We start from the raw sequence: 15,242 nt of genomic DNA on the forward strand, positions 1-15,242 counted from the left end.
CTGAGGAAGTAGTTAAATCCGCAAGATCTTTCCTTGATCTTCTGCCATTAATATGCCGTTACCATGGCAACGTACTTTCGGGTACTGTCAAAAAATGTGTCTTGCACATCTACAACCAAAGGCACACATCTGTACCAAGTTTCATGGAAATTGGGCAAAAACTGAGGAAGAAGTTTGCAACACAAAATTTTCCATCATTTTCGCTCATAATATGTGAGCTGTTACCATGGCAACATACTTTTTGTCACTGTCAAGAAATGTGTCATGCTGACCTATATCCTAAGACAAACATTCAATATGAATTCCATGAGAATTGGAAGAACACTGATGAAGCAGTTTTGCCATGAAGCATTTTGCCCTATATTTTACCAATAACATGCTGTTACCATGGCAACGCACTTTTTGCCACTGCGGAAGTATGTGTCTTGCACATTAACATATTCAGATGAACATCTGTACCTAATTTCATAAAAATTGATCAAAAACTGTGGGAGGAGTTCGCGACGCAAGATTTGTACCCATTTTTGCCCATAATATGCCGTTACCATGGCAACGTACTTTTGGGTACTGTCAAAAAATACGTCTTGCACATCTACAACCCAAGGCACACATCTGTGCCAAGTTTTATGGGAATCGGTTGAAAACTGAGGAAGTAGTTCGCGACGCAAGATTTGCAACGGACCGACCGCCCGACCGCCCGACCGCCCGACCGCCCGACCGCCCGACCGCCCGACCGACCGACCGTCCGCTGATTCCTATATACCCCCTTCAAACTTCGTTTGGCGGGGGTATAAAAACAGTCCCTGGAGTATTTACTCAAAACTGTTTAAATGTAAAACATCCTCCCCTCCACCCCCTCCCCCCCCCCCAAAAAAAAGACCCAAACCACTAACAAAAACTATGCATAACTACACGATACAAAAGTTGACTGGTATACATGTATATATCTTATTATCATCTAGGCAGTTTTTTGGGGTCTATCTGAACCTCTCTAAAGTAACAACAATGTAATTTACATAGTACTCTACTTGCCTACACAAGCATAACCACAACATGAAAAAAAGTGACTCCCTTTGTAAAGAGTGAGAACATAATGTGCTAGATATCATCTTGAGCAGTACAAAGGGAAAAGAAATCAACATATATATGTAATTGACCACTTCACTAACATTATTCAAATTCTATTCAAACCATTTTAACAAATGATAAGGCTTCCCAAACAGAGCAAACAAAATATATGCTCACTGGATTTCAGGTAACAAAATGTAGTTTATCCAGTGATGGCAGCACTGAAACTTGAAAAATTCATAACTCTTGAACGGATTGTCCGATTTTCATCACACTTTCACTGATGTGTTCTACTAATATTGCTGCATTCAGTCGATCCACTCAAAAGTGAAGGTGAACTGGTCCTTCAACAAGCCCTGTCTAATCTTTATCCAATAGGATATGCAATGTAATCCAGAGGTGCCAATTTAACGATGAGAAGAAGTTAATGATTTAATTAATTAATTATTATGAATTGATTAATTTAACAATTACAAGACGGTAATGCCTGTGGCAAAATTACCCTGGAACTGGATGGGCTAAGGCCGACTCATGCAAGGTACACCATACCCCCATCATAATACTGATGATTGTAAATACCTGGTACTATACACAATGTATTGATAATTGTACAGGTTGCATTTTGTCATCGCTCAAAGCTGGTGCTAGCTGGCTTCGTATTCACACCACGGGGTGACTTCCTTGTCGCACTTGAGAGAAACGTGGAGGACTGTGCACAGCGCCCCCTCTATGCGCAGAGTTTGCCGGCTCAGCAATTTATAGTCTATCGTTTCCACGCCTGTCTCAGAATCTTTCTTGAATTGCTCCTGTTAACATCAGATAATAGCAACAGAGGGAATCACAGCACTTTGTATTACATTGACCAAACATGTGGCAACATTCGTCAGTGACTGATTTTTGCATCAGTCAAAAATTGACAACACAAGCTAACATATCTGGCCAAAGGGGGAAAAAAAAAACAGTAAGGAGAAGTTGCACAAAATAAAAAAATAACATCAATACGGAAATGTTCACATCATTTACTTCACAATACCACAGATATGCAGTGATACAACTGTATTGAACAGTTAGACATTCATTATACAGTGCACTTTCGTTATAACGACACACGGTTATAACGAAATTCCGGTTATGACGAAGTAAAAATCCAGGCCGCAACATTATCCGCTCTATGTATTTCTATTGTTTGTTTGTTCGGTTATAACGAAATTTCGATTTAACGAAAGAAACTGTCGGTCCCAAGCACTTCATTATAATGGTAATCCACTGTACATGCAGAGTATACATTAATACATACAATTAGTACTGGATGTCCAATTTTAATGAAAATTACACAATTCTCTCTATTTGATTTTACTTCATTGAATTTAACTTGAATATACGAAGTGGCCTTCCACTTTAATTGTTAAAATCACGGCTGAGTGCACAGTCACAGGAAGGGACTGGTAACTGTTAGTAAATAAGTACACTGACCTGTTTCTGGTTATGTAATCTTGTCATATCCCTCTTCCTCTTCTTGCCGTCATGTATGTGGTAGAATGTATCCTCCGGACCGGTAGTAATACCTTCGGGTTTACTGATCTGCGATTGACAGAAAAGCCAGTATTCAGTTGTTGAATGGTTAGTGAAATAAAGTGGCACAGCCGTTAAATCTGTTATGTAATTGTGCACATTAGCATTTTTCTCCCTTTTTTCAGATGCAGTATTCCATGACACTTTGTGTTTGATTCAAAGCAGAAATACATCGAACATAATTTTCACATTGGGGATTGGCAAGATAAGATTTTGTTGTTGACGGTGCTCTTGGTGCAGTTAGATTACGTCTCCATTTGAATCAAGGGCTTATCATTTCATAATATTGTGGATCTAAAACCTTGTATGATGATAGAAATCAGCAACAACAGGCCATTATGAAGTGCATTGTGAGATGAGGTTAACTGCCAACATGCAATCCTATTTGATCATAACATGAGTCAGTCATTCATATGATTTAGTTTTGGATCACAAATGACCTAGTAGAATTATCTTTAGCTGTGAGGAGTCCACACCTATGCATATCACATCTATGAGACAAATTTGTACTTTGCACATGTTTTGTTTTTTTCTAATGTAGGCTACAAAAATATCCACCTGAAGACATATTGGTACAGAAGAAATCTCTGAACAATGTCATCATGCATGTTTCACTGCAGTACATTTTGACAAAAAGAGGGATCAAAATTGTTGATATCCTCAATATTCAAACTCATTCCATATTGATAACTTTCATAAATTGCCCAATTACACTTTGACATTACTAATGCGATGGGGCAACAAAACCTTGCATCTCAAAAATGTCAAATGTTGAGAACAGCGAAAAAAACAACATGTAATGGTGGCTTTATTTTTTAGGGTAAAACAGCCAGGATTTGGAAGTTATTGCTGTTATAACGAACAAGGTTATATGAAATTCAGGTTAAAACAAAGTAATAATTCAGGCCCCAACATTAATAATTATCTGCTCTATGTTCATTTATTTATTTGGTTATAACAAAATTTCTATAAACGAAAGGAAACTGCCAGATCCGAGGACTTTGTTGTTACAGGAGTCAACTGTATCACTTAATTGATTATCTGACAATTAATCAAAAAGAAAATTTTAAAAAGATTTTCACCAAAATTTGAGATTCAAGGTCTTGCCACTGAAGTGATCATATGTGTTAACTGATAACATGAAACATAATGAGGTTACCCAATGAATCGTTATCTGTTGTACTTACCTGTAAATTTGCCTTTGTGAGGCGGTGATAGAATTCATCATCCTCGCGTCCCCAACCCCAAAACTTGTTTGACATCCCATTGACCTAAATATGATCAATGGGGGAAAAAAATCATGAGTTCAGATTAAACATCTAAGTACTATGAGGGAGTAATTCATCATAATTATCCTCCAAATTTAGTCAGAAGCTGACATTCATTATTCTCTATAATCTGAAACTTCTAGGATTTTTTTGATCAGTCATAACTTTTAATTAACAAGAATTGATAATCTAACCTTGGAACTACAACAACTGATCATTCGTAAAGACTATGGTGTACATGGGCCTACAGTTCTGCTATCCAATGTCTTGCTAGTACAGGTCTTATTTTCGTCTAAAGTACAGATACCAGTAAGATGCATCTTGTGGGGTGTGCCCACCTACCTCAGCATAGTGCTCCCTTTTCAGCATGAGGATACCACCAATAAAAGTTTTGTAGTGGTATCGAGGATGGATCTCCGGTGCCGCGATGTGGTGCGGTCCCCGCATCACCCTCTCGTAGCTGTAGCTCAGATCCTTGTTCCTCGGCAACAGGTCAACGTCGTGCATGACCATGTAGTCGCAATCTGTCTTGCTCAAAAGGAAGCCGATGTTGATCAAGGAGGCACGGTTGAATCTTGGGCAGAAAAGGGATGAGAGTTTGGGCCCTTCACTTATAATCAGGAATAAATGTGTTGCAGGCAAACTGTATTATTTCTGTATCACTTTTGTAAAAGCAATAATAATAATAATAATAATAATAATAATGATAATAATAATAATAATAATAATAATAATAATAATAATAATAATAATAATAATAATAATGATAATAATATAATAATAATAATAGTCTATATTTTAGAGCGCCTTTTCCACTTGATTCAAACACTATGAGATGTCATATAAAGTGCATGTAAAGAGAGAAGAGGACTCGGGGAATAAAAACTGTGGTATTCTTTGTGTGTTTTGATTCTCAGATAAAGTCTTGTTCTTTCATTTTGACAAGAGATCTTCACCAAAACTGAATGATCATAATCCCCTGGTCTCTGCAACTCTTTGTCAGCTCAACTAAAGCAATATCATCGCTATAACTCATGCCTAAAGCCATGGACAAGCAGTATGAAAATGGCATCACCAAAAAAGCTGTGCTGCTTCTTAGATCTTTCCACAGGTCTTCACACATAGTGATCCCACATAAACTTTAACAACATCTGAAAATCTATTGTTGCATAGGGTTTTCCAACTTGATACAGTGGAAACTCGATATAACGAGATGGTCGGGACCGAGTCGTTTTCCTCGTTATAGCCGATATCTCGTTATATCAGTAGGCATAAAAGAAAGCATAAAGACATTAATTTGCACATGTATGTGGGACTACCCATCATCTTTGAATCAATACTGATAACTTGGTAATGTGTGTGAGGTAATTACTCACCTTTATGGGTAAGAAGATGTTTTTTCGTCAATGAAATCCGATATCAAGAATGTTTTTCTTATTAATTGTAGATGTTTGAATTCGTAAATCTAGATAGCTTGCGATTGTGTGAAGATCGTCTGTGGATTGGTATGTGGTTATGGTATGGGTGTGTGTTGTGTGTGGAAAGCTTGAATTGGGGAATGGTCTGCACAATGCTGTGTGTGACACATTCTGTATGTACATTATGACTGCGCGCGTGTGTGAAGATGGGGAATTCCCTACGTAGAAAGCCAATCACAGCATCAGATTGCCTCACACTTGCTAAACGTCATGATGATGTCATGTATACGGCCGTCCCACCACATTTTCTGCATGTATCATTGTGCGCACACACACACATGTATACAAGTACAACATGCGGTGCTAGCTGTAGAGTGAACTGAAGAAAATTTGTGTACAAGACAGTTTTTGGCTCATCGAGCTTTACAATCTCGGAACATGTGATAGCACAGGCGAAGTAAAGCTTTACCCGAAGACATTTTGCTTTACCTCGCTATAACAGGTTTAATTGGCTATGTTTTTCTTTGTTTGGAAATCACAAAATTTATCTCGTTATAGCAGTTATTTCGTTATAGCCGATCTCGCTATAAGAGTAGCATTTTACATAGACTTGTGTGGAAGCAAATTTGGGACCGGGAAAATTTCCTCGTAATAACCGATATCTCGTTATAGCAGTGTTCGTTATACCGAGTTTCCCCTGTATTATGATCATGATATTACTTCCACAGCTGACATTGATAGCAATGTGATTTTATTTATTAAGGGGAGCTTCTAAGAGTCAATGGGTCCTGCAACTGCTCATACACAGGTATTAACAGATACCCAGCCGCACGAAAGTGAGCAGCACAGAGACAACTGTTTTGAAGAGAGATAGGTGTACAATACAATACAGTGGAAACTCGATATAACGAGATGGTCGGGACCGAGTCATTTTCCTCGTTATAGCCGATATCTTTTTATATCAGTAGGCATAAAAGAAGGCATAAAATAAAGACATTAATTTGCACATGTGGGACTACCCATCATATTTCAATCAATACTGATAACTTGATATTGTGTGTGAGGGAATTACTCACCTTTATGGGTAAGAAGATGTTTTTCGCCAAGGAAATCCAATATCAAGAATGTGTTTCTTATTAATTGTAGATGTTTGAATTTGTAAATTTATATAGCTTGCGATTGTATCAAGATCATTTGCGGAATGGTATGTGGTTATCGTATGGGTGTGTGTTGTGTGGAAAGCTTGAATATGGTCTGCACAATGCTGTGTGTGTATGTGATACATTCTGTATGTACATTATGACTGCGTGTAAATGTGTGTGAAGACGGGGAATTCCCTAAGTAGAAGGCCAATCACATCATCAGATTGCCTCACACCTGCTAAACGTCATGATGATGTCATGTATACATATGGCTGTCCCACCACATTTTCTGCATGTATCAGTGTGCGTGCACACACACACTTCACACGTACAACATGCAGTGCTAGCTGGAGTGCACTGAAGAAAATGATTATGTGTGTACAAGACAGTTTTTGGCGAATCAAGCTTTACAATCTCGGAAGATGATAGCACAGGCGAAGTTAAACTTTACCGAAGGCATTTTGCTTTACCTCGCTATAGCAGGTTTGATTTACTATGTTTTTCTTTGTTTGGAAGTCACAAAATTTATCTTGTTATAGCAGTTATTTCGTTATAGCCGATCTCGCTATAAGAGTAGCATTTTACATAGACTTGTGTGGAAGGAAATTTGGGACCGAAAAAATTTCCTCGTTATAACCAATATCTCGTTATAGCAGTGTTCGTTATACCGAGTTTCCCCTGTACTAGTTCAAAACAAGACTGCTGTAGAACTGTTGCTTAAAATTTTGAGTTTGACAGAAATTTACCTCAGGTTATCCATCTGATTCACAATGTAGATGTTGTGTCGCACTCGCTGCATGTTCAAAAATTTGTGCATGTAAGGCACAAATTCCATCAATTCCTCAAAACGTTCCCTGAACGGCACCACAACTGCCAATTTGTGTGGTCCCAAAGACTCGTCGTCGTCATCGTAAGCATCATCGTCACCATTAGTTCTCCCTCTCCTTTCCGCTTGCTCTCTGGCCTTCCTGCTTTGCGCCAACTGGCGGTCACTCTCCCTGAGCTTGATTTGGAGGTCCTGGATTCTTACTGCCATCTCGTCGATGTCGGCACAGTTGCAGCCCCGGTGCATGGCGAGGTAGATGGAGACGAAGAAAGACGAGATGACCATGAGGCACAAGACTCGTATCACAGAGAAACGCCTGAGAGCCATGGAGACATCACAGCTGCCTAGAGCCTACAGAATGAAATAATTCATGAGAATTATAAGATATACATAGAGCTCTACAAAGTGTATACACCTGCAGACATGCAATCACTAGGGTACAAACGAATTTCAATGTAAATCTAGTCCTTGTAAACAAAAGCATTAAGTGATTATACTGTACTACTTTGTTTGTGAACTTATTCTTAATCAAGTTCTAAATTTACTGAAGAAAAAAAGGTGGTATTTGTTGGGGTAGGGTAATGTTGGGGGGAAAAAGAACATGGAAAGCAAAGAAAAACTAAAAGGAGATCAGTATGTATGACTACTACTACTGGGCAGGTTTCTTACAAACTGAGCCACAAAGAGTTAGAACCTCTCTACTAGTACGTAGAAGTAAACTAGAAGAAAACTAGAAGAGAGCTCACCCAGGTCAGAGAGTGCAGTGACACTACTACCAAAATGTACCAATCATTGCCACACTGGTAGTAGTAAATTTAAATTTACTGTGGTAGCAGTAAATACCACTCACTGGGGGCAGCAGGCTGGCACTGCACAGTGCCAGTGACAGTGTACAGCATACATGCTAAAAAGTCACACTACATCAACAGTAAGTGTGACTACATGTACTGTAGAGTAGCAGAGCAGAGTGAGGGTTGATAGATACAGTTTGACATGGATCATCCGATCATTCATAACTTTGCACAGAGAAATTTCATTGTACACTATCGATCGAATCCCCGTAAATTTACATCACATATCTGATATGATCAGGCTGACAAAACAGATCAGTTACATTCAAGAACATACACAAAAATACATTCATGGGACTTACGATTTTTCAATGATTTCTGCTTCACAAAATATTGGCAATGTTTTAGTAAACCATATCAGTCACCATTCGGTCATTCGATGAGTAGTCTAACCCTTACCTGCATAAATACATATTCGAAAAAGGTTGGTATGATATCTCCTTGCACAGACCGTGCGACGACAAACGGAGACTTCACATCACTATAAGTCGGTCTCTCTCATCTTTCACCAGCCGCTACACGCTGCAGGAGATGTGTCGTTGATCGAGATGTGGTGTGTGTGTGTTGGAAGTGGCCACGTACACATACACACGGTCGATCATCTCTCTTCGGTGTTAACGGTGAGCGCATGCAAGCGCCAATTGCAGTTGTGGAAACCGTCACTGCGTCAGTCTTTACCGAGGTCCATGTATGCCTACATGCCTTGACCGCGAGGTTTCGCAGTGCTGAACACCTGCACTGCAAAAAGTCGGGTGTTAAATATGAAACACCGAGCTGGTGTTAAATTCCCGGTGCTCATTTTTTTTGGGGGGTATTAAATTAACACCTCCGGGTGTCACTTCAAAATATAAACCCCATTAAGATAGGTAATAAGTTACTGTTCTTCTTGTTGATTTTGAACTTCAACAAGACGAGCAAGAACTTTCCGATGAAGTATTTCATTTTTGAAAAAAAAAGAAGTTATGAACACATTTACACCACAGTAACACCTATTGGAACTGGATGAGTGTTATAGTCATTTGACATTAACACCAGCAACATCAAATCAACACCATGTAGAGTCATTGTTGAATTAACACCAGCGCAGTGTCAAAAATATTACCAGCATAGTGTCAAACACCACGAAGTGCCAAATGAATACTTTTCAACCCCCACATAGCATGCTTTCTAGTACATCTGTGGATGTGGCCCTGTATTTATAAAATGCAGCTCTATGGTGTGGTGTTAAATCTAACACCGCTCTTTTTGTAGTGTGTTTCTTGGCCATGGCCAAGCATTTCATTTTGGATTTTGGAAGAAAAATATATTTTCTTTTTCTTTCTTTCTGCTATATTTCTTTTTTTTTTTTTTTAAATAATAAACTGATGTTCATTACCGCTAATAATGAGACCTTAAAACACAGGGAGGGGGATCCAGGAATTCCGTAAAGAGAAGGCGCCTTTACAAAATTAAGGGGGTGCACGCTCCCCCAATTTTTCTTTTTATTTCTTTTGCTTTAACAAAAAATAAAGAGAGGGCACGCCCCTCTGGATCCGCCACAGAAACAGGCATGGGGAAATATAGCTGAAAAAAAAGCAAACTAGACGGAGAACGTCATAAATCACGTGACTACAACAGCCATTTCTCAAGTTCCCGTAAAATTGAATAGGGGCACTGCATCATTTTTACATTCATTTTACTTACATTTTCATAATATTCGTAATATGCATGAGCAGGAGTTTACAAAATAAAAATAGACACAAAAAGGATCGCATACATTCAAGAATGGATGAAAAAATTTATTGATCGGGACATGATACGATATGTGGCAGCAATGAAATAGTTTGATTTATGTACCTGCTGTAGTTTTGTTTTGTTTTGTTTTGTTTTGTTTTGTGTTTTTTTTTTTTTTGGGGGGGGGGGTGTATGGAGTCACTCCTACGTATCTTATCTTAATGATGTAGGCCTATACACTGATTTACGTCTAGCTGTTGAGGAACATTATTATACATGTTGAGACCTTTTAAGCCAGGCTCTGTGGAAATCTCCCTGAGAAAAGCAAACTGGACGGAGAACGACGAGTTGATCACAAGTCAACATAGTACCGGGACCTGAGAAAATCAAACAATAATTCGAACAGCTAATCTTACTGATCGAGTATATGTCGAGCCAAGTCGCTGTATTGATCTGCCCCACCATGACAGGATTGGATTAATCTTCGGATTAAAGTTGTGAATCGGGAGACAAGAGGCGAGGTGCGAATTTATACCCGGTGATTAATCAACTGTGGTGTATGCCTAATTCCAGTGACAGAGGTAGGATTTGGCTTCATAATATTTGCTGACCATTGAGTCCAGATCGAACGTGGTAGAGACGAGCAATTACTCCTTGATACACTTAATGCAAACTTTCTTATAAACTATAATTAATTTTAATCCTTCTTTTTTTTCACAGAATATCCACATGCTCATGATGAAACATCAAACCTAGAATAATTCATTAAATAGGAAATCCAGTCCAAAAGTTAGTCTGATAAAAGAGAGTAAAATCTTACGAGTTCAACGGTAAAAATTTGACTAAAATCGGATGAAATGAGAAAGTTATGACATTTTGAAGTTTTGCTAATTTCTGCAAAACAGTTCTTGTACAGTGGATATGAATATGCAAATGAGTGAGCTAACCATGTCATACCCTCACAATTTTCCATTGATCGTGTATTAAAATAGATGACGAAAATTCAATGTTTCCGCTGTCATTGGAGTCTGAAACATGATGCTATTCCTGGTTGAATAACTTCAGAATAGTGATCAGTTAGATATACGAGGATTTGAGCCTCGGGCGTAATTGGGTTTGATTGAAAAACTGGAAATTTCAGAAATTTATGTACAAACTATACGGTAAGTTGTGAAGGAATGCCATGCTCACTTTGCCATTTGCATATTCATATTGACTGTTCAAGAACTGTTTCCCCAAAAATAGTGAAACTTCAAAATGTCATAACTTCCTTATTTTTCATACGCTTTCGATCAAAATTGTACCGTTGAACTCGTAATATTTTACTCTTTCTTATCAGACTAACTTATATTTGTACTGGATTTCCCCTTTAAGTGAGAATCACTAAGTCTTCTCGTATAGAAGAATCAGGAAAACAAATATTGATTTAGATCTTAACTGGTCAATCAGATAATGATTACGAATCCCCGTTTACAAGATCTTCGTAGCAGAGTGGTTACTCTACAACATTTTGATATGATTGGTGTGATTTCTGCTGCTTGAACTGACGTCACACTTGTGTAAGGTCATGACATCTTCAACTTATCTCATTAACGTAATGTGACCATACGAACTATACGGATAATGTCACTTTCTTTACAAAAAGTGTAAAAATTTATAGTTCCACAATTATCTTCGTTTCATATTGTTTGATTTTAAAGAAACTTCACTTTACTATTCGTTTGATTGTATTCTCTTTCCTATCAGGGTCAGGAGTCGGACATTGTGCTGGTAAGAGAGAGAGGGAGAAAAAAGATAAAACAATGCTGGACAAGCTCGATAAACTAGTTCAAATCATTTATGGTGTATAATCTCGCAATAGATGGAACTTGTACAAAAAACAAACAACAACAACAACAACAACCAACTTTCACATGGAAACAATGCTTCATACATCTGCCCCAACGGCATGTCACTTGCTCCCCCAGTCGTGTTATGGTTATATCTCTATGAGTAACACACTGGCTCTGGTTGCGTTTTATGGTTTATTCCACGGTTTTCCGCGAATTTCCTCGTCTATCTTGGGTAATTCTCCTTTAATCGGTTTAAGCCCTGTATGAGAAATACATTCTAAGGAAGAAGGGGAAAAAACAGAAGAAAAACGAAACGCCTCCTACACAGGATGCCATTTGTTTGGTGTATAGTAGACGCCTGGAGACTTCAATAAATGCAGCGGATTACGTCGACGCCCGAATCTTCGAATAATAAAGCTACATCGTTTGCACTATTGATGGTATTCAATGCGCAGCTGATCCCCCTGTGCGTGACGTCACGACACGGCCCGACGCGTTTCACGCCTCAGGTTCAATGGCTTGCAAGACTTAGGTACCCCCTTCGCATCGTAACAATAATGACCTTCTCCACTTAGTTTGCAAACTATTGTCCATTTAGCTATACACGAAGTATCCTTCCGATTGAGAATGAAACGAAACCTTTATTACTATCCAAGTCTCTGAAAATGCTAAAATGTTTATAAAAAAAAGATATCTTTTTCATTTTCTATTCTGTTCTTTAATGATATGCTGACTATGATGATAATTATATACCGACTACGAATATGCAGTCACATTTCGTCAATATCATGTACTTACTGTCATCTCAATGACTGATTTATAAGGGTGAGTGTGACGGTGATCCATTTATCTAGAAGCCATTCTGCGTAAATACAATGTATATGTCTAATGAACGTTTATGTATTTAGATGACTATAGATATACATGAATTGACCAATGTTGTACAGGCAATAATGAATTCTTTTCAATCAGGCCCTGCACCAAACCTAATTGTAAATTGTTTTATAGACATTTCAGAAAATGAGATATTGCACATGAGAATGATGACACGTGAATTCTTCAGGACAATAAGGTAACGTGTGTTTCTCTCCTGAAGCATACACCTACTGAAAAGAATCTGGTTACCGTTGTTACGTTGCTTTTAGGACGACGATAAAATTTTTGAAATACCAGGTCTTAGCTAATCTGACTAGCACTTAGTATACGGCACAGCAGCCTGAACGATTAACCTATATACTGACACCGAATATACAAGGTAATTGAATTCGGGAGTATGAACATGCCGGTTTTTCCTTTTTTTTCCTTCTTGTTCCAGTTAATTTTCACGATATATGTCATGTAGTTTTCTGACTTTCTAAACATATCAAAGTCAGGAAAAAGGAAAAGGGAATATCTTATTAGATAAAGCGCACTCTTACATTAAATCCCATACTATGGTTATGGACAGGCCAGCATGATGGGAGGGACCAAGCTCTGTCATATTTTTGTCACATGTAACAGCTTAAATTTACATACTATTTATTTTTAATGAATATATTTCTAATTATTTTTGCGAACATGAGATGATGCCACCCTTTGCTCAAAACGTAACTGAAATTTCATGAACGAAGCCGGGGGGGGGGGGGGTACAATGGGGAGAAAGGGGGATAGTGATAAGGAGGGGGGGGGGGGGTAAAAGGGTTTGAAAAACAAAAGGGACTCCTGTTCCCCTCTCGCTTGTTGCCGATTTTATGGAGGAGCGCAGTTGCCATTGGAATGTGAATGGGGTTTATGCCGGTTGTTTAACATCATGGTAATGAGTGATGTGCTCACTTCTTTATTCAGTATCTTGGCCGAAATGTGGTAAAAGCGCTCTTTGGCCACTTTCATTCATTCCAGAAAGCTGGTGCTCGCACTGTGTGACAATAGAAAGGATTTCCCCTCGCGAAAAGGGATTACTGATTAGTAACATTGAATCAGCCGGCGACAAGGCGGAACCCATTTGACATGACCAGCATTCCTCGCCCTGCCACTCCGGTCGGCGCGGAGAAAGCCGCGAGTTCTCCTTCCTTATCTACTATCTTAGCATAACAAACAATTTAGACATACTGCGAAAGTGTAAATCCCTTGACCGAGTTCGTGATTTGTCGTCAGGTGTAGGGCTGGCAAATATTTAGTTTTCTGTGCTGCGATGTCTTAGCTGTTCATTGACCGAATGAGCCATAACACCCTTGTGCTTATCCGTGTTTACTCCCCCCTCAGTCGCGACAAGTCATCAGCGCCAGTCAGTGTGAGATAGTATGCAACTTGAAGACCTGCTATCAGCACAAACTCCAATGACTTGTGGCGTCCATTCATCCGATGTTCAGCCCAACGAACCGGCCATCGCCTACTACGGGCAGACGCCACCAACAATGCAATGCGTGCCGCCACCAGTAACAAGACTCGTGTCACACAACATGATCTCGACCCAGCCGTTCTTCGCCGACAGTAAAGTATCACCGCTCGACATCAAGTCCCTCCTCTGTACAGACTCGGAATCTGAGAGCTTTTTGTCATCGGTCGAGAGGAAGGCATCTCTCCCGAAGACAGACTGTTTGTCCTCATCACGGCAGACCCCGCCACACGCCGCGGCAGGACAATCGCTGCAGCTTCGTTCATCTCCGTGCGTCTCGGCAGCCAGCGGGGATCGCATGGAGTCGATTCGAGGCGACTACCGCTCGCCAGCGGCGTCGAAATGCGGGAAGCTCCCGTATCACATTCCCCTCGTCATCAAGATTCCGAACAAAGTGAGACTACCACCTAGTCGGGACGGCAAGCGGTCAAACGAACACACCTACAAGCCTCATCGACCAGGAGATGGGCTGCTCAAGATAGGCGAATCCTCACTTTCGACTACCGCGACATCCTTCGCCGGCCAGCCAGCGGCTGCCCCGAAGACAAATTCGTCCAATGTTGCACTACCACACGGTTTTGTTTCACTCTACACCGACATCAGTGGATATAATATCATCAGCTCCAGTGAGCCCACCTCGAAGGTTCCAGTAAGTATATCATTCTACCCAAAAACCAAAATTTTTTCTTTTTGAAAGTGATAGTAAAGTTTGTGAAACTTACGTAATCAGCACACTACCAACAGGTTTATACAATTTACGTGTATGTGTGCATTCATGTCCCTGTTCAAAAAGTGTAATTGCAGAAATGTTTGAGCAGTGGCGGATCCAGGACGAGCGCACCGCCCTTTTCTATTTATTTTTTTCATTTTATTTTGTTTGTTTTTTTTTTTTTTGGGGGGGGGGGGGGTAAAATAAAAGAAATAAAAAAATGGGGGAGGGTGTGTGCGCCCCCTTAATTTTGTAAAGGCGCCTCCTCTTGAACCTTGATGTATTAATCCCTTTCAACAGCTCCTTGGAACTATCTCGGGATGGTAGAAGTGTCGTGCGTCAGTGAGAGGTGACATGGAGAGCAAGATGATTTTAAATGTCACTAATGTACAATAAAAGTGACAGTGCATAGTGCAAGTAAAAAACGCGCCTCTTTGCTTATAGAGCATGTATTCACGTAATTCCTGGA

General features: G+C 39.5%; 1 protein-coding gene across 1 annotated transcript; it reads right to left on the reverse strand.

Moving 5' to 3' along the window:
* Positions 1-1,186: 1,186 nt before the first annotated feature.
* LOC139720610 (beta-1,4-galactosyltransferase 7-like) lies at positions 1,187-8,688 on the reverse strand. The gene is made up of 6 exons (XM_071631966.1): positions 8,545-8,688; positions 7,215-7,645; positions 4,251-4,482; positions 3,828-3,911; positions 2,542-2,649; positions 1,187-1,874 (listed from the first exon to the last, which is right to left on the reverse strand). The coding sequence occupies exons 1-6, from the start codon at positions 8,548-8,550 to the stop codon at positions 1,713-1,715; spliced, it is 1,023 nt and encodes a 340-aa protein (XP_071488067.1). The 5' UTR covers positions 8,551-8,688; the 3' UTR covers positions 1,187-1,712.
* Positions 8,689-15,242: the final 6,554 nt, after the last annotated feature.

This window comes from Diadema antillarum, unplaced genomic scaffold (genome assembly GCF_040938485.1).
Source record: "Diadema antillarum isolate AM-2024a unplaced genomic scaffold, OU_Dant_1.0 scf00000131, whole genome shotgun sequence".
Taxonomy (NCBI): Eukaryota; Metazoa; Echinodermata; class Echinoidea; order Diadematoida; family Diadematidae; genus Diadema; species Diadema antillarum.

Excerpts from the sequence above, each read along its gene's own strand:
- LOC139720610 (XM_071631966.1), bottom strand. Across the intron at positions 4,483-7,214 it reads AATCAGATGGATAACCTGAG|ATTCAACCGTGCCTCCTTGA; the intron begins GTAAATTTCTGT and ends TTTCTGCCCAAG. Across the intron at positions 2,650-3,827 it reads TCACAAAGGCAAATTTACAG|ATCAGTAAACCCGAAGGTAT; the intron begins GTAAGTACAACA and ends TGTCAATCGCAG.